The 18,562-nt window shown below is 43.6% G+C and overlaps 1 protein-coding gene across 1 annotated transcript in view; it reads right to left on the bottom strand.

Moving 5' to 3' along the window:
* Positions 1-677: 677 nt before the first annotated feature.
* The window catches only part of TDRD9 (tudor domain containing 9), a 165,048-nt gene continuing 147,163 nt past the window's right edge, over positions 678-18,562 (bottom strand). Inside the window, exons 31-37 of the mRNA XM_026654176.1 lie at positions 16,393-16,463; positions 15,866-15,975; positions 15,576-15,672; positions 7,932-8,070; positions 7,167-7,285; positions 3,165-3,237; positions 678-1,218 (exon numbers count right to left, since the gene is read on the bottom strand). Of these exons, the coding sequence (XP_026509961.1) occupies positions 1,117-1,218; positions 3,165-3,237; positions 7,167-7,285; positions 7,932-8,070; positions 15,576-15,672; positions 15,866-15,975; positions 16,393-16,463 (711 nt within the window). The 3' untranslated portion in view covers positions 678-1,116. The remainder of the gene's footprint in view (positions 1,219-3,164; positions 3,238-7,166; positions 7,286-7,931; positions 8,071-15,575; positions 15,673-15,865; positions 15,976-16,392; positions 16,464-18,562) is intronic.

The following is an 18,562-nucleotide window of genomic DNA, read 5'->3' as shown; positions in this document are numbered from 1 at the left end:
TTACACTGGGTCATTGCAATTGTCTATTATATGGATGTTTCTCTTGACTCACAGTATTACTAAAATTACTGTTCTTTTAAGATTTCTTCACTTTAGCTTTGTTTCTCCGAGCTGCTAGCCTATTTATGGTGATTGGCACTGCCACCTACTGGTTTAACACAATTAAACTACTTTAAAAATATCTGTTGTATATTATGAATCTAGTGGCACACCAATAGTCATTAAATTCAATTTTTATTAACCAGGTTTGTAAAGAGGAAAGGGAAAGACACCATATCTTATTTCCAATTGTGTGTTTTATTCTGAAGCTAGCAGCCTCATATTTTTGGGGGTAAAGACCTTGTGTTTTAGGGGACAGGAAAAAAGAATGGAGGAACAGTGACTCAGAGGTTCAAAAAGATTTTTCCCTCCACCTATGAAAAAATATGTACTTATGACTTATGTTTTGTGTCAAAAGTGTACTGTGCAAGTGATTATATTGAGCATGAGATGTTTAATTATATACTATAGCTAAATCTGTACACAAATATGCCTTGAAGTTACCAGTACATAAACTAAAAGATCAGTGTTCATTAACTTTTTAATTATACAAAACAAATTAGTAAATTTGCTGTAAGATTTATTATTCAAACACTAGTAACATAAAAATAAAATATATATAAAATTCAACATGCAACTCAATATATTTTATCTCAAAGACAAAGAAAATCTTATTCATCTTTCGCTGTTGTATACTTTAGTGAAAGAGCTAAACAACTAAGACTGTATCTATTTTCTCCCCTTCCGTTTATTGGGTGCTTTTTGAAAAGTCGTCTCAGAAACATTATTAAAAGAAAAAGAGCCTCTTGCTCTAAACAAATCTGTTCTATGAACGGTATTTTCAGTATATGTGTACCTTGAGTCTTAATCTCTGGGAGAACACCAGATATTAACACATAATACATTTTTTTAATCTTATTAATACACCCAGTAGGACATTCCAAACTGCATACTACCTTCCTCTTTAAGATCAGAGGGATGTGGAGCCAACCTTTAAGGATTATACAGAAAACATCAGTAAAATTAAACTAAGAACTGGCTTTAACATTTCTTTCTTTTAAGGATTTCTAGAAATATTTAAGTATTTAACACAACCAGCTTATGTAGCTGGTAAAGGAAAGCGTTCTTTCCTCTTTCATTCTGCCTTTCAGACTGGTCGATGATCAGTTTTGAATCCACCTAATGAAAAAAAGCAAAATTACAATGTTAGAAAGATGTAAGTTCATATGTTCTTACTCTGCAAACACAAGATTTTTTCCCCCCACTATCTTGTTTTCAAATAACTTTTTGATTGTTCCAAATCATACAAATTCTGCTCATGTTCTTTATGGCATGCTTAAAAATTAGATAAATATTACCATAAAAACCCAAACTCACCTCATGGGATGCCTATGTCAGAATTCTCCGTTTCAGATCCACAGGCTTTACTTATCAAGTGGATAACTAATAATGTAAGCATTCTGTAATTATATCAAGTCAGATGTCCTGGTCTCTCAGACTTGACATGTTGCTATATGGCTTACACACCAATTTGCTTTTACGAAAAATTAAAAACGATGTAGATAAACAAAAGGTTATACTAGCATGCTCATTGCCCCATATAATTATGTCCTGCAAATCTTTGTACTGTAGTAAAAAAAAAAAAAAAAAAAAACAAACCCATGAGTTGTTGTTCTTTGAATTATCAGGTTAAAATGAACACACTCATATACACGTGCATATTGTGGGAGGAATCAGTATAGAGCACTGCTTTAGCACTGCTCATCTCCCATACACAACATGAAATAAGGATCAGCCATAGGTTTTTTCAGTTCCTTAGGCAGTTTAGAAGGGAAAGGAGAATGTGTGTCTGTTAAAGGTAACATAGCACTGTGGGATTTAAGAGCATCTAAAAAAATATTAAGTGGCGTTTTCCCTGAGAGAGAGATGGCATAATAGCATATTTTGACACTGCGGATAGCTACTAAAATTTGAAAAATGAGTAGCAAGCACTACTTCAGCTTATGCAAGGTATAAAAGGTAGGAATACGCACATTCTGTACTAGAGCTGCAGAGGACAGATATTTTCTGTCCATTTGCACTCCTTATAATATAACATCTGTATAGGACAACCTTACAGCAAAATTAAAAGAAAATAAACACACTCCCCACAGTGAACTGTGAAGAGGATGAGCATATTTGCCCTCTGGGCTTATCCCATCTTCTCAGACTTTCCTTCCCTTTCAAGAAGAGACCTAAACCCCTCACTTACCCATCTCAGAAAAGCACCCAGTTCCTTCCACCACCAAAGACACATGATACCCACTGGCCTGCCTTGTTCCTGCTGGTTCACTGACCACTAAGCTGGCCATGAACCAAATGTGGTGGGAATCTGGTTGCATGGGGAGACCCACTGAGGAAGTTAGGAAAGATTTCTAACAGACTAACAGGGCAGACTAGGACTTACTCCAAACAAAAACCCTACTTCTGTGCTGCAAGAAACTCTTTGAAATCTCCAGATTACTACTTCCCTATCTGACCCTAAAACCAGCAGGTTTCCTGAAAGTATAAAAAGGAAATCCTGTTATACAACAATGGCCAGCAATAAAATCCAACATATACTGCAGTGAGCTAACAATTCCAAAACAAACAACATAAATACACCAGTCACCAACTTTCCTTTCCTTTAGTTAATTTTATGCTATTTGATGGGCAGTACCAAAAGGTTAATTTCTAAGGGGGAAATACAAAAATTCAGATAGTAATAAAATGTTTATCCTACTGAGCAGCAACTAATAAATTACAACTCCCTGCCAGAAACCCATCCTTCACTGCAAATTTCTGAAGTGTTTTGTTTGGAAATAATGAATATTGGGGGTCACAAAATTAAACAGGAAATATTACAAGAGCCAGACTGAGTGTATGGATCTGTCCATGCACGTCAAATCCAAACCTACAATATTTGTATTGTTATCCAAACCATCTCTGCTCATGTGGTTAACAGATATCAGCAAAGGAATACACAGACAAAAACCATCTTACTTGTGACCATCAGATCTGAACCTACTGTAAGTCTCCAGATATGAAGGAATATGGTAATAACCCATTCCCATTTGCTTAGTTTTTTTAGAAAATTATAACCTTACCTGATTCCAAACATATGGTTTCCCATACCACTTGGGAGCAATTACTTGTCGAGGTTTTGATTTGCAGATTAAACTGAAATATCATAAAAACATTGTTAAGAAACCCAATGGTATATAGTTAACTCTAAACACCTAATGAAATAGGTGGAAATTCATTACATTCCGGTGCTGGATGAAATGTTAACATTTTCATGTTAGTCTAATTTGCTCATTTATCTAATACTATCTCTCCAGTGTGAGAAGTCACAGAAAATGTCATGCCCTCGTGAAACTGTTTGATTTAAAACTGTATTCTGAGAGAAAAAATATTTGGTATAAGTTGTTTACTTGACAAAGTGCTACAATTTGCAACTATCATTTATTCCATACATTTATGTATGCTTATTCATTTGGATCTAGTTTAGCTATCTTTAGATCATTTTGTTTTCTGTAACAACTCAATTATTATAGATTGTCTGTATGCCCCAGTTATTTCCTCAAGCTGTGTGAAGTACAACAGTGATACATTTTAATTAATTCTGTCTAGATGTGTTTTTCAAATACACATTTTACTCTTAAGTAGTGGTGACATGATGTAAATACAGTTAATTTAAAAAAAAACAAACTGTAAAGGGGAAACCATGAAAGACTTAACCTGAATAGTTTTATGCATGTAAAAAGAACAAGAGTACTTGTGGCACCTTAGAGACTAACACATTTATTTGAGCCCACGAAAGCTTATGCTCAAATAAATGTGTTAGTCTCTAAGGTGCCACAAAGTACTCTTGTTCTTTTTGCGGATACAGACTAACACAGCTGCTACTCTGAAACCTGTCTTTATGCATGTAGTGTCTTTTCAGCAAGGCATTTTTTTCAGTGCATTAAACAAAAAATGATCAGAAAACAACTGAAATACAGGAGGAGAAAGATTTTATATAAGGGGAAAAATAAGATAAACAATGCAACATTATGCTAGCAGATGGTCTCTTCCTTCAAAATCAGAGTATGCTCAGCTTCTGATACTTCGGGGGGGGGGGGAGTAAGATGTAAACTTACTTCTGAAATTTTGTTTCTGGATACTATGATTAGGGCCCTACCAAATTCACGGTCCATTTTGGTCAATTTCACGGACATAGGGTTTTAAAAATGAATAAATTTCATGATTTCAGCTATTTCAATCTGAACGTTCACGGTGTTGTAATTGTAGGGATCCTGACCGGACAACCAGCTCTGAAGGCAGCAGCGTAGAAGTAAGTGTGACAAGGTATGGTATTGCCACCCTTACTTCTGTGCTGCTGCTGGCAGGGCACAACCTTCAGAGCTGGGTGCCCTGCCAACAGTCGCCGCTCTCCAGCTGCCAAGCTCTGAAGGCAGTGTAGAAGTAAGGGTGGAAATACCGCAACCCCCCCTAAAATAACCTTAATAACCCCGGCAACTCCCTTTCGGGCAGGACCCCCAATTTGGGAAATGCTGATCTCCCCCCATTAAATCTGTATAGTATAGGGTAAAAGCACACAAAAGACCAGATTTCATGGGCGGAGACCAGATTTCACGGTCCATGATGTGTTTTTCATGGCCGTCAATTTGGTAGGGCCCTAACTATGATCCACAAATCTTAAGACCAGGATAACTAAGCAAAGGACGGCTGTAGGCAGGAAACAACAGCAGCAGCAGCGCGGCCTCTCCTGCCCCATGGCGGGCTACACTCCCTGCCTGCCCCTGGGCTCGGGCCGCCCGGCTCCCCCCGAGCAGCGCCTGGTTCCTGCTGCTCTCGGCCGGCAGGTGCGGGGCCCCAGTCAAGCCCAACCCCGTGTGTCGCCTCCTCGGCAGCGCTCCCCGCCCGCGTCCTCCCGGGTGGCCGCAGCGGCAGTGGCTAGGGAGCTTGAGAGAGGAGTGGCACCCGGGCAAGCGGGGGAGACTCTGAGGTGAAGAGGCAGCTGGCGCGGCCCAAGCCCTGGAGAATGACAGGTACCTACCCCTGCCCCATCTCAGCACCGCCTGCCCCCCAGCCCAGTGAGTGTTACCTGCCCCACCCCATACTGTCAGCCACCCCAAGCTCACTGTGACATCAGCACCCCTTGGCAAAGGGCCCCCTGATCTTCACAAACAGCTGTCACTGCAGGCCTGACAAACTCACTGCACCCCACACGTGTCTTACAGGGCACTTACCCACAAAGAGGAACCTGGAAGGGATCTACACAAGGCTGGTAACTTGTCAAGAGTGAGAATCTTTGTGAGATGTGTGCATGGGTAATATTGAAGGAATAATGTATTTACCTTAAAAGTCTGCTTTATAGACATGGAGTAGAAATTAGTCACCGGGGATAATGGCCCTTTGGGGCAAGGGGGATTTGTCACCCTGCCTAACCTGACTGGTGATGCAATGCAAGGCTCAATTGTTTAGCTTTGCACAATAGTAAGACTTTGAATGGGACACTATCAGAGGCAATGGCAAACAATTGAAACACCTTAAAGGTAAAAAAGAAACATTACAAAGCCCTTACCCATTCTGACAGGCTGTTTATAATAAGTAGTTTACTAGTTTTCAGACGTTGTCCGGGGGGGCGCAAGGTGGAAGTTTCGCGCAGGGCGCAAAATATCCTTGCACCGGCCCTGCTGGCAAATGTTGATGCCCTAAAGAATTCTTGCTACATGGCCCCCCAGAGCAAAACCTGACCTCTGTTACTTACTAATCTACCTCACTCAAGACGTGTGGAGTGGATTTAAAGTTGGGGTGGACGTGTTAGTGCTCACATACATCAAAGGAGTTGAGATAGTAACCACTGGCAAATCATATATTTGAATTGAGCAGGTACACCAAAGAAGGGAGTCATAGAAACTGCCCATATCAATTATCTCTACGTTCTATGTGACAACAACCACTATTTCCCTATTGCATTTTGCACGGGGGGACTCCACTAAAAGCTTCTGCTCCATTTTGACATGAAGCTGCATCATGAAATTGCCCCCACCTCAATGCACAGTGCTTCGGGAAGGCATTTCCTTCTGGCAAACAGACTAGCATCTTTCCTGGGTATGAAGGTACCATTGGAGACCCTGCGTAACAGCTAGTGCATGACTGCAAAAGAGGGTCGCTGGATGGCTGTTGCCAACAATCACATTTGTATCTGTTTCAGCACACACTGTGTATAGGGATTAAAAGGTTTATTAAAGGTTTAGATCTAGCACAAAGATGCCTAACCCTACATTCACAGAGACAGACAGGCTTGCTCAAAGCTTCAAGGACACTTAGCAGCTACATACTTTAGAGAATTGCCCTAGTGACTCTTCATACTGGGGCTGGCTCTGTAGAAAGCTTTAGGAGACAGATAAACTGCGAGCTGCACTGATGCTCGATACCCCAAGTACTCTGCACTATATTGGTATCAGTCCTTTGATTTGGTCATAAGAATCAAGGAAGGGTTGCCAGAAAGAGGCAGGTGGCCTCAGTAACTACCCTGCTTTCTCTTGGGACAGATCCAATAAGGTAGGATAAGGGAAGGAGAATTCCAGCAATTATCTCTGCTAACACCTCCTCTTGGCACAGATTTGATGAGGGAGAGACAGCAGTGTGTACACCTCAGATGTAATCTGGAAGGAAAAGTCTCCAAGAGATTCCATCACAGGAGGAGAGGAAGAAACTCTCTAGGTTCTGAAGCCATATGAGTTCCTGTCAGTCAGTCCCTAGAACAGGGAACTATAACAACTAATATCTTGAGGAACAGGTTTTGATATCTTTAGTTTTTATGATTCTACTAACTGTTAGGCTTTCCTGTTGACCTAGTGTTACAGTAGCAGTAAAATTATAAATAATGGAAACAATAAGTCTAAAGCCTATATTAAAATGCTGAAAAGAAGAAGTATTTTGAAAGCAAAGCTCAAACTAGTGATTTACTGCTTTATAAACAAGCAAAGTAAATCAAGATGGCTAGTACCAGACAGAAGCATGAAAACAAATGTGAATTCTGTTTTGCTATAAACTAAGAAAATAAACAAAATTCTCATTAAGAAAAGTAGTCTTACCCTAAAAGTTTTTCACGAGCATTCTCTTGCAGCTGCGCAATTCTCTCTTGCCCCAAATACCTTGGGCCATTTGGGCCATCACAAACCAGTTTGTTAATGGCCGTTCTTAGGATGTTTATCTGTGAACATTTCAATGATACATGATAATGAGCAGCCCAAACAACATTTCCAGTTTAAATTCAGAGTATACTTAGGGATGTGTGTGTGTGTGCATGCCTATGTCTGTCTGTCTAGAATGGTTTAGTTAACACTGAACGTTCATTTTTATATCAACATTAGCAAAGACATCTGAGAAAAGCTATGTATATAATTTTATATAAGAATGTCTAATATTTTATGACTAAGTGGATTTTTAAATAGCATTATTTTATACCAAAAATATAATTAAAAGGTTTGAATATAACACAGAAAAACAAAAAACCCACCTTGCATAGGAGTTTGATTAGCACAGAATTGTATTTGCTTAGTTACTGGCTTAATTATATACAACTGTCTACAAAGATGATAATGTACTGTATTCAATATTTGACTTTGTTCAACAAAGTTTAATGAAACCACCTTAGGGTTTTTAGACTTAGTTTCTGACACACAAGATCAGTTCAAGGTTATAAACAGGCAATTTCACTAAAAAAATTAGACAACTAAAATTCTGCCAAAGGTTGCTAGACTTCAAGTAATAAAATTGCAAGAGCTAACAATTTCTGACATCTGCTAGATTCCAGACATGCACTACTGCAATGAAAATAATCCATATGCATGTTTTACCTCTACTATGTCATCCACGCCAAATTGCACATCAAATGTCAGCTCCATGTCATGTTCTGGAAGCAGTGGGGTTCCAAGACTTTGATTCCACCCCAAACCACAAAGAACACCAGTAAAACTCCTTCCACTTTTATCAACCCTAAACAAAATGAAAACTTGAACTGAAATTTTGGAAAGATGAAATTGAAGAAAACAAAGCAACCTCATCTGGAACACCAATCCCATTAATATGAAGATAGATGCTCTGATTAGATCTATACTGCAAATTGATGGTTTTGATTGCTGCTCAAGAAGATGTACGCAAGTTAGTTTAATCTAGCTAGCTTGGGTATCAGAGCAGTGAAGCTACTGCAGAATGCTGGCTGTACAAGCATGGCTGGAACTCTGGGCTTCAGCGCTTCAAACCCTGAGCTAACTAGATTAAAGCTAGCTCAGGTGTGTCTACACAAGTGGCAATCACACCCGGTGATTGCAGTATAGTGATACCCTCATAGGAACAAACATTTGTATTGCCAAAGAAAACCCAAGTTACAGATACAGCCTAGCTTGTGGGATTTGTAAGGATCCCAGAACAACTTTTAGGGTTCATGCAACACCTTGTCATGACACTACATCGTGATGCTGGAACAATGTATTGACATGCTGATGCAGCATCACAACAAAATAGTGTTCTCATTTTCCCTGCATAACTAGTTTAAAAGTGGCAAAGCTGTGACTGGCAGCTGCTCAATGCTTAAGGAGTATTGAACATATACAGACCAGAACTTAGTTTGAGGAAATGCAGCATCCCTTGTGTTGAAATAGTGACCTGCACTGACCTCAGTTTGTGGCTTAAGGGTTATAACTCCTGCTGTCCAACCTGCGGTTATTAGGTTTCCATTATACATTTCAGCTCAAATCAATATATAGAATCAAATGATTTTTTATTTCCTCCAATTTCTAATTCATGAATTTTTTACCTTTAAAGGCTTCCAAGTTTCTCAAGCTCCTTCCAAGATGGGTTTGACCAGGAGAGCAGCAAGACAATGATAGGCTCTGAAAGTGCTATCACAGCACAAACACTTTGTCAGCCTAGGATCTCATCTACACAAGAGTGTAAGCACAGCTATATTGGATCAGACCAATGGTCCATCTAGCCCAGTATTCAATCTTCTGACAGTGACCACTACCACATCCTTCAGAAGGAATGAACAGAACAAAGCAATTTCAAATGATCCATTCCCATCGTCCAGTCCCAGCTCTGGGCAGTTGGAAGCTTAGGGACACCCAGAGCATGGGTTTGTGTCCCTGACCACTTTGGCTAATAGCCACTGAGCCCTAAACTCCATTAACTTATCAAATTCTTTTTTAAAAATCCAGTTATACGCTTTGCCTGCCCAATATCCCATGGCAATGAGTTCCACAGGTTGACTGGGCATTGTGTAAAGAAGTACTTCCTCATGTTTGTTTTAAACATGCTGTCTACTAACTTCATCAGGTGATTCCTAGTTCTTTTGTTATGTGAAAGGGTAAATAACATTTCCCCATTCACTTTCTTCATACCATTCATGATTTTATAGACCTCTATCATATCCCACCCCCCTAGTCTTCTTTCTTTCCAAACTGAACAGTCTCAGTCTTTTTAATCTCTCCTCATATGGAAGCTGTTCCATATCACTAATCATTTTCGTTGCCCTCCTCTGCACTTTTTCCAATTCTAATATATCTTTTTTGAGATGGGACAACCAGAACAACACGCCATGTGGGCATACCATGGATTTATGTAGTGAAATTATGATATTTTCCATTTTCATTAACTATCCCTTTCCTAATGGTTCCTAATTTTATTTATTTGATTTTATTTATATTTATTTATTTATTTATTTTAAAGAGGTCCTATCCGTGGCTCAAGATATCCCTGACTGTAATGGTCCTCACCTGGGGTTTGGCTGGGAAGCATGGCCTAGTGGTCAAGGCCGCAACCCATAACTGGCAGGGGGGTTGTCGGTAGCAGAGCCCGGGCCCTCCCACTCCATCAGGCTCTGACGCAGGATCCTTTAGACTACCAGTGATCTGGCAACAGAGGCTGATGAAGGCTGTCCTCCCTGTGCCACTTCCTATCTCCTCCCTGGTCAGCTTAGTCCAAGGCTTTCCCCTGTTGGGTGAGTCCACATCAAGAAAATAAGAGGAGATTACCAATGTGGGGAAGACGGGGATACATCCCCCTGATTGTTCTGTGGTGGGTCCTCCTTTCCCTCATGGAGGGCTCCTTTGGGGCAGTTGTGTTTGAGACATCAGCCTTCCCTCTGCTCTGCGCTGCTGAAACTGTGGGCTGCAGGTCTGCTCTCTTCCAGGTCTGCCCCCAAATGAGCTGTTTCCCTGTCTTCTAATTCCTCCAACAGAAGGAGCATTTGCTGCAGGTGTGGTGGGGTGGGACTGGCTGGGCCCAAAATAATCACTTAACCACTTGTTGCCCAGTGTGGGATTTGTACACCCCATCACACTGACATAGGTGAAAATAATAAATTTAATAGCAACTTAGTCCCTCAACAGCCCCTAAAATACACAAAACTCCCATCCCCCCGGCAGATCTAAGGGTATGTCTACACTACGAGGGTAGCTCGATTTTACTTAAATCGAATATGTGGAATCGATATTGCAAAGTCGAACGTGTGTGTCCACACTAAGGAGAGTAATTCGACTTTGTGAGTCCACACTAACGGGGCGAGCGTCGATATTGGAAGCGGTGCACTGTGGGCAGCTATCCCACAGTTCCCGCAGTCCCCGCTGCCCATCGGAATTCTGGGTCGAGCCGCCAATGCCTTCTGGGTAAAAAAAATGTGTCGTCATCCGTCCGTCACTAACGCCCTCCCTCCCTCCATGAAAGCGCCGGCGGGAAATCAGTTCGCGCACTTTTCTGGTCAGTGACAGCGCGGACGCCACAGCACTGCGATCATGGATCATGCTGCGACCATCGCTGCAGTTGTGGCCGTTCTCAACACCTCGCAGCTTATCATACACCTTTCCCTGAGGCAGATGCAGATAAATCAGGCGAGGAGGCTACGACACCGCCGTGATGGCCTGAAGTCGGAGAGTAGCACAGAGCTGTCAGAAACCACGAGCCCCAGCGCCCAGGACATCATGGTGGCAATGGGTCATGTGGATATTGTGGAACGGCGATTCTGGGCCCGGGAAACAAGCACGGACTGGTGGGACCGCATAGTGCTTCAGGTCTGGGATGAATCCCAGTGGCTGCGAAACTTTCGCATGCGGAAGGGGACTTTCCTCGAACTTTGTGAGTTGCTGTCCCCTGCCCTGAAGCGCCAGAATACCAGGATGAGAGCAGCCCTCACAGTTGAGAAGCGAGTGGCCATAGCCCTCTGGAAGCTTGCAACGCCGGACAGCTACCGGTCAGTCGCGAACCACTTTGGTGTGGGCAAATCTACCGTGGGGGTTGTTGTGATGCAAGTAGCCAACGCAATCGTGAAGGTACTGCTCTCAAAGGTAGTGACCCTGGGAAACGCGCAGGTCATCATAGATGGCTTTGCCGCGATGGGATTCCCAAACTGCGGTGGGGCTATCGATGGGACTCACATCCCTATCCTGGGACCGGACCACCAGGCCAGCCAGTACATCAACAGAAAGGGCTACTTTTCAATGGTGCTGCAAGCACTGGTGGACCATCGGGGACGTTTTACAAACATCAACGTCGGATGGCCGGGCAAGGTTCATGACGCTCGCGTGTTCAGGAACTCTGGTCTGTTTAGACGGCTGCAGGAAGGTATTTACTTCCCAGACCACAAAATAACTCTTGGGGATGTGGAGATGCCTACAGTCATCCTCGGGGACCCAGCCTACCCGCTAATGCCCTGGCTCATGAAGCCCTATACTGGCGCCCTGGACACTGAAAAAGAACTGTTCAACTACCGGCTGAGCAAGTGCAGAATGGTGGTGGAGTGTGCTTTTGGCCGTCTCAAAGGGAGATGGAGAAGCTTACTGACTCGCTGTGATCTCAGCGAAACCAATATCCCCATTGTTATAGCAGCTTGCTGTGTGCTCCACAATCTCTGTGAGAGCAAGGGGGAGACCTTTATGGCGGGGTGGGAGGTAGAGGCAAATAGCCTGGCTGCTGATTACGTCCAGCCAGACAGCCGGGCGATTAGAAGATCCCAGCGGGACGCGCTGTGCATCCGGGAGGCTTTGAAAGCAAGATTCCAGACTGAGCAGGGTAACCGGTGACTGTTAAGTTTGTGGACACAGATGCTGAACCTGCCCCCGTTTCTTTACCCAGTTCATTTTGACTATCCTCTCCAGTTACATACCCCCTTCACCCCCTTCCCCTTCCCAAAAAATAAAATCAGTTCTATTTTGTTAATGAACACCGTTGTCTGTATTGCTGTTTTCGCGGGAATGTTTTAAACCGGGGACGCAGACTGTGGCGGGGGGCGGGTTTAGTGTTCTGATGCAAATGATGCTTCTAAACTCCCGGAATGACAGGCTCCGCACTGGTGCACTGGTTATTTCAATGGAGCCTGCCAGCACTCCTGGGGGGGACTGCGTGTATGTGTCGGCTATGTGACTTTCTGGCAGGGGGGGTAGGGTTACAGATCCCCTGCTGCGTGGATCTGTGAGCCAGGATAAGGACCGCTGCATAAGATCTGTAACTGCCCTCCACCGCCACAAAGTCACAGAGCAACCCCCCCCCCCCCAGAACATGAAAACCACCTCCAAGACTGACCAGGGTAACCAGTGACTGCACTGTGTATGTGTCCTGATGCTGGACCTGACCCCGCCTCTGTACCCTGCTAAAGGTGACTGTCCTGTCCAATTACCAAGCCCCTTCCCCCCCTTCAGACACACACTCCTCCAAAAGAACAGGATGGAAACAGTAATGAACAGGAACAAATATTTTATTATGAACCACACATGAAACGTGGGGGGTGAAACTTGGACGGGGGCTTGTGTGAGGTGGGTAGGAAAGGACTTTTCAAATTTTGGGGAATGAGAGCCTTCTAGTGCTAGAGCAGTCTGCAGGGGTTGACTGAAAGTTTTAACGGCCCTTGCCGCCCCTCCTTCTTTGGACTTTGGGTGAGGGTGGTGTGGGACTTGGTGGCGGGGGAGGGCGGTTAGAGATAGACTGCAGCGGGGCTCTGTCCTCCTGCCTCCGGTCTTGCAGAACATCCACAAGGCGCCGGAGCGTGTCCGTTTGCTCCCTCATTAGTCCAAGCAGCTTTTCAGTAGCCTGTTGGTCCTCCTGACGCCACCTCTCCTCCCGTTCCATGACTGCTCGGTGCATTTGTGACAAGTTCTCCCTCCACTGTGTCTGCTGGGCTGCCTGGGCTCGGGAGCAGCCCATTAGTTCTGAGAACATGTCTTCACGCGTCTTCTTCTTCCTCCGCCTAATCTGCGCTAGCCTCTGGGAGTGTGCTGACAGGCTGGGTTGGGAGACAGTCGCAGATGTGTCTGTGTGAATTGTAAAAAGGGAGTGAATTCCTGAGACAGATAAATTAAGTTGTGCACAAAGAACCTAGTCTTTCTCTGTGAACAAGACCATGCACTGCACCTCTCACATGCACACTCAGGACAAGGTCGAATTTTCGGCCCTCGCCTTCAGTGCCTGTGGACTTGCGGTGGTCTTGGAGTGATCTCAGAAGCGTGGCTGCAGACCTGAACTTCTGTAGCGGGCAATCATGGTAAGCCGTAGACTTGTGGCTGCTTAAAACTCTATTAGTAGCACTGGCCTCCTTTCACATTGAAAGCAATGCCAGTCTCAATGCCAGCAATCAGGCAAGCATGAACTCGGCCCCTGTCCCACCCCCTCGCGGCTGTCCCAGGGAAAGATCCCTGTATACTGCCCCTCTCCCTCCACCGCGTGGCTGTAAAGCAGTCCCAATACTAACATTCCCCTCCCTAATTCAAAGCAGGGCATCATGAGCGATATCACCCTCATGAGGATCTCGGACAGCGAGAAGGAACGCATGCTGAGGGAAAGCATGCAAAAACCTGGGCCGTATGCCGCTATGCTGTGCCGCGCGATGATCCCGGAATACCTGATTGTGGCGTGGCGGGGAAACGAGTGCTACCACGGAGGGCCCAACAAGATCGCCCTACCCAGGAACCTGATGAACAGGCTCGAACTGTACCTGCATGAGACATACGAGGAGTTCTCCTATGAGGATTTCTCCTCTATCCCCGGCCATATTGACCGCATTTTCGCGTAGTTGCACTGGGACTAAAGAGTGGAGCGTCTTGGGCTGCATAATCATGAATAACCGGACATTGTAAAAAATTTTTTAAATAGTTGGGACTAAATAGTGAAGAGCCCAAGTCAGAAAAATCATGAGAAACCCTTTGTTGATATTGTAAATATTCCAGTTTTGTAGCAGATAAATGTTGATATGTTTAAAGCACTTTAGGAAATAAGCCATTTTAAATATTGTCAATACTTCAGTTCTGTTAAAAATAAATGTTTACATGTTTACAGCACTTACTGCTTGATCCTTCCCCTGATTCTGTGTCCGGGGTAAGGGATGGGGACGGTTGGTAGGGGATCTCGGTAAGGGTGATGAAGAGCTCCTGGCTGTCGGGGAAATCAGCGGTGCCAGCGCTGTCGACTGCCTCGTCCTCCTCATCTCCTTCTTCATCTTCCCCGTCCGCTAACATGTCCGACGAGGAACCGGCCGCGGACAATATCCCATCCTCAGAGTCCACGGTCACGGGTGGGGTAGTGGTGGCGGCCGCACCTAGGATGGAATGCAGTGCCTGGTAGAAACGGGATGTGTGTGGCTGGGATCCGGAGCGTCCGTTTGCCTCTTTGGTTTTTTGGTAGCCTTGTCTCAGCTCCTTGGTTTTCACGCGGCACTGCGTTGCATCCCGGCTGTATCCTCTCTCTGCCATGGCTTTCGAGATCTTCTCGTAGATCTTTGCATTCCTTCTTTTGGAGCGCAGCTCTGAAAGCACGGACTCATCGCCCCACACAGCGATGAGATCCAAGACTTCCCGATCAGTCCATGCTGGGGCCCTCTTTCTATTAGATTGCACGGCCATCTCTGCTGGAGAGCTCTGCATCTTTGCCACTGCTGCTGAGCTCGCCACGATGTCCAAACAGGAACTGAGATTCAAACTGCCCAGACAGGAAAATGAATTCAAATTTTCCCGGGGTGTGGCTGGTCAGAGCATCCGAGCTCGGACTGCTGTCCAGAGCGTCAACAGAGTGGTGCACTGTGGGATAGCTCCCGGAGCTATTAGCGTCGATTTCCATCCACACCTAGCCTAATTCGATATGGCCATTTCGAATTTAGCGCTACTCCTCTCGTTGGGGAGGAGTACAGAAGTCGAATTTAAGAGAGCTCTATGTCGATCTAAATAGCTTCGTGGTGTGGACGGGTGCAGGGTTAATTCGATGTAACGGCGCTAAATTCGACATAAAAGCCTAGTGTAGACCAGGCCTAAGACTAGTACAGTTCCTCCTCCTCTTAGAGTTACAGCAACATCTCATGAACTTAAACAAGTTTTCATGAAGACAAACTCTGGAATCCCAAATTCACATATACAGCCAACATTGTTAACTTAGCAGCCTGTAAGGGATGGAAGAAACAAGGGAGGAGTAGAAGGATGCTAGAGAATACATCATTCTGCTATCATACTTCAAAAATGCATATATACCTGAGTTCTATAACAGGAGCAAACAACATACTGAGGAGTGCTGGTAGCCCTGGAATAGGAGGCATCAGAGATGTTTCTCTTAACAACATTGTAGATCCTATTACAAAAAAGAACAAAAATTGATAATTAACAGAAAGCCTTGACAGCACAACGAACCTCTAAGCAGTTGGTAGATAGAATTTCAGTGTCAGATATAATTTAGTTCTATGGCTATTCATATGGACAATGCTAAGTAGTTAAAGAAAAGGAAGTGAGAAAAATAAGGAACACAAATATATATTTAGAATTACCAGTTGCATTTACTGATACAGAAGCAGCAACCAACATTTTCTGAAATGGATCCTCAGGAGTATTATTGACAATTACAGAGTTTATACTCTCCTTTTCTATCCAGACACATCTAGGAAAAAATGACAAAAGATATTAACTGGCAATAAGAAAGAAAAGTCAGTAGAAATGTGTATCTAAAAATCCTTTTAAAATTATGAATCAGCCATAAGTGTGCAAAGTCAATCAAACTCACTCTAGTTAGTGAGTCAAGTTTTGAATGAATCCAGGCTCCCAGCCTTGTATTCTAGATATTAAATACAATTTCTCTGGACATTGGAACTGCGTCAAACTCTCCCATTCGTCTCAGAACTTTTAACATGATGTATATTTCTTTTTTTACTTCTACAGAACTAAATAGTATTTAAGCATAATGGTGAATTAATAAAAAAAATTTAAGATGTGAAAGTGTGTATTCCAGTAACTCTTATATCTACCAATACAATGACCTATGGTTTGCCTGCCATTCACGACAAAAGCTTTATCATACCTGAATTTGGAAATCTGGGTCATGCTGTGACACTTCAGCTCATAAGGATTGAAGGGGCCATGAAGCGTTGCCTTTGAAACAAGACAGTTCAAGTGAGTTTCAGTTTTTAGATGAAAATAAAAATAATATATTATTTTAATAATTTATTGGGCATATACTAATATCCAACGTTTTCAAACCTGGGTGCCTAAAGTTAAGTTCCTAAATTTATATCTAGGCACCTAAATAAAAATTACACTTTTCACAGGAGCTGAGCAATCACTGTTTCTCAATAACTTCAATAGGAGCTGGAAATCCATACCACCTCTGAAAATCAGGCCATTTGTATTTAAGTGTCTAGGCTCCCAATCTTGTAGACACTACGCACATGCTTAACTTTTTGCATGAAAGTAGTCCCATTGAGTTCTATGGGGCCACTCATTTGTGTGAATTAAGCATGTATGTGGGTGTTTGGAAGACTGAACTATAAATCAGGAGCCTAACTTCAGACACCAGATTTGAAATATAAATATATATATAAAATACAGATGAGGGTTAACTCAAAATCAGAGTACAGTACATGACACACTTTTACATAATGATCAATACTCACTGTTTAGTTATGGCTTTGCTTTCCTATGAGATGCAACTAAATTAACAGTTTTGAGTTTGCCTGGGCCATCTACTGTATCATCAATAGCACTTAGTGTGCTGCAGTAACTTTGCATCACCAGATCTATATTCGTCTACTTAGTAGGAAACCAAGGGCAGTACCTATTTGCCATACGTATTTACATTCAAGTTATAAGAAATAAATGCACAGAACCACAGCATTTGCTTTTGGATGCACATGCGCCCACGCTCTCTCGACTGGAGAATGTCTAGTAGTGTCCACGGGCCTGCGTCTGCATAGAATAGCACCTCGTGCCTCCAAACAAGGGCATGTACGGAGGTGCAGACCCGCCGCTCCTCAGTTCCTTCTCACTATAAAGCAGAGCCTCCACAGCTCAGGGGAAGGAGGGCGGGAGGTAGAGCACCCATTAGAACAAGAACAAGACTTCTTGAAAAACTCAAGTTATTGTAAGGTAAGTAACCTCTCCTTCAAGTATGTATCCCTGCTGGTGCTCTTCCGTAGGGAACTCCCAAGCAGTAACTCAATGAGGAGGTGGGTGCTGAGGAGGTAAGTCCAAGATGGCTTGGAGGTCTGAGTCATCTTTGGAAGAAAATGTAATGCTTGACAAAGGTATTAATGGAAGATCATATTGCAATCCTACAAATTTCTGTTATGGGAACATCCTTCAATAGAGCTCTAGATGTGGACTGAGCTCTAGTGGAATGTACCAACACCATGAGGGTACTGCATCCCAGCTGATTCACAGCAGGTTAAGACGCAACCAGAAACGCACTCAGACCGCCTTTGAGTGGAAATAGGTTGACCCTTCATCCTCTCTGCAAATGATTCAAATCGCTTAGGAGAGGCCTGTACGGTCTTAGTCCTGTCAAGGTAGACGGCGAGGGCCCTTCTGAAGTCTCGTGTATGTAGGCTGGTCTTCTCCTTGGAGGTATGAAGTTTTGGGTAGAACACTGGCAGGCAAATCTCTTGATTTATGTGGTATTCCCATGAGACCTTTGGGAGGAAGCAAGGATAGGGATGCAGTGGAACTGGTGGTATATGGGGGTCAGCCACAACAGCACCAAGCTCTCCCATTCATCTAGCTGAAGTGAAGGCTATGAGGAACGGAGTCTTGAGGGAGAGATGGACGAGAGAAAAAGTAGCCATTATTTCAAAGCTCAGAGCACTGAGAACCAAACTGAGGTCCCATTGGAGGGCCTGGTTCCGTACGGTGGGAGGAAAACAAGATATATAAGCCCTTGAGGACTCTAGTTATACTAGGGTGGGCAAAGACTGAGAAGCCTTTGATGGCTGTTATAGCAGCCAGATGTACTCTGAGTTTATTGATTGACCTTTTGTCTAAATCCAACAGATAGTCCACGATTTTGGAGAGTGGAACCTCTGAGGCTTGGGGAGAGTGAAGGGAACATCAAGAGTGGAAGTGTTTCCACTTCTGAAGGCAAGTTTTGTGAGTACAAGGTTTCCTGCTAGATAAGAGAACTGACTGGACCTCATCCAAACAGGTTAGTTCCATGCTCAATAACCATCTAGAAACCACGCTCAAAGATGAGGGGTTGG

The sequence above is a fragment of the Terrapene carolina genome, unplaced genomic scaffold (assembly GCF_002925995.2).
Source record: "Terrapene carolina triunguis isolate 2854851 unplaced genomic scaffold, T_m_triunguis-2.0 Scaffold189, whole genome shotgun sequence".
Lineage (NCBI taxonomy): Eukaryota > Metazoa > Chordata > Testudines > Emydidae > Terrapene > Terrapene triunguis.
The sequence above is the reverse complement of the archived record's forward strand: the minus strand, read 5'-3'. Positions and strand labels throughout refer to the sequence as shown.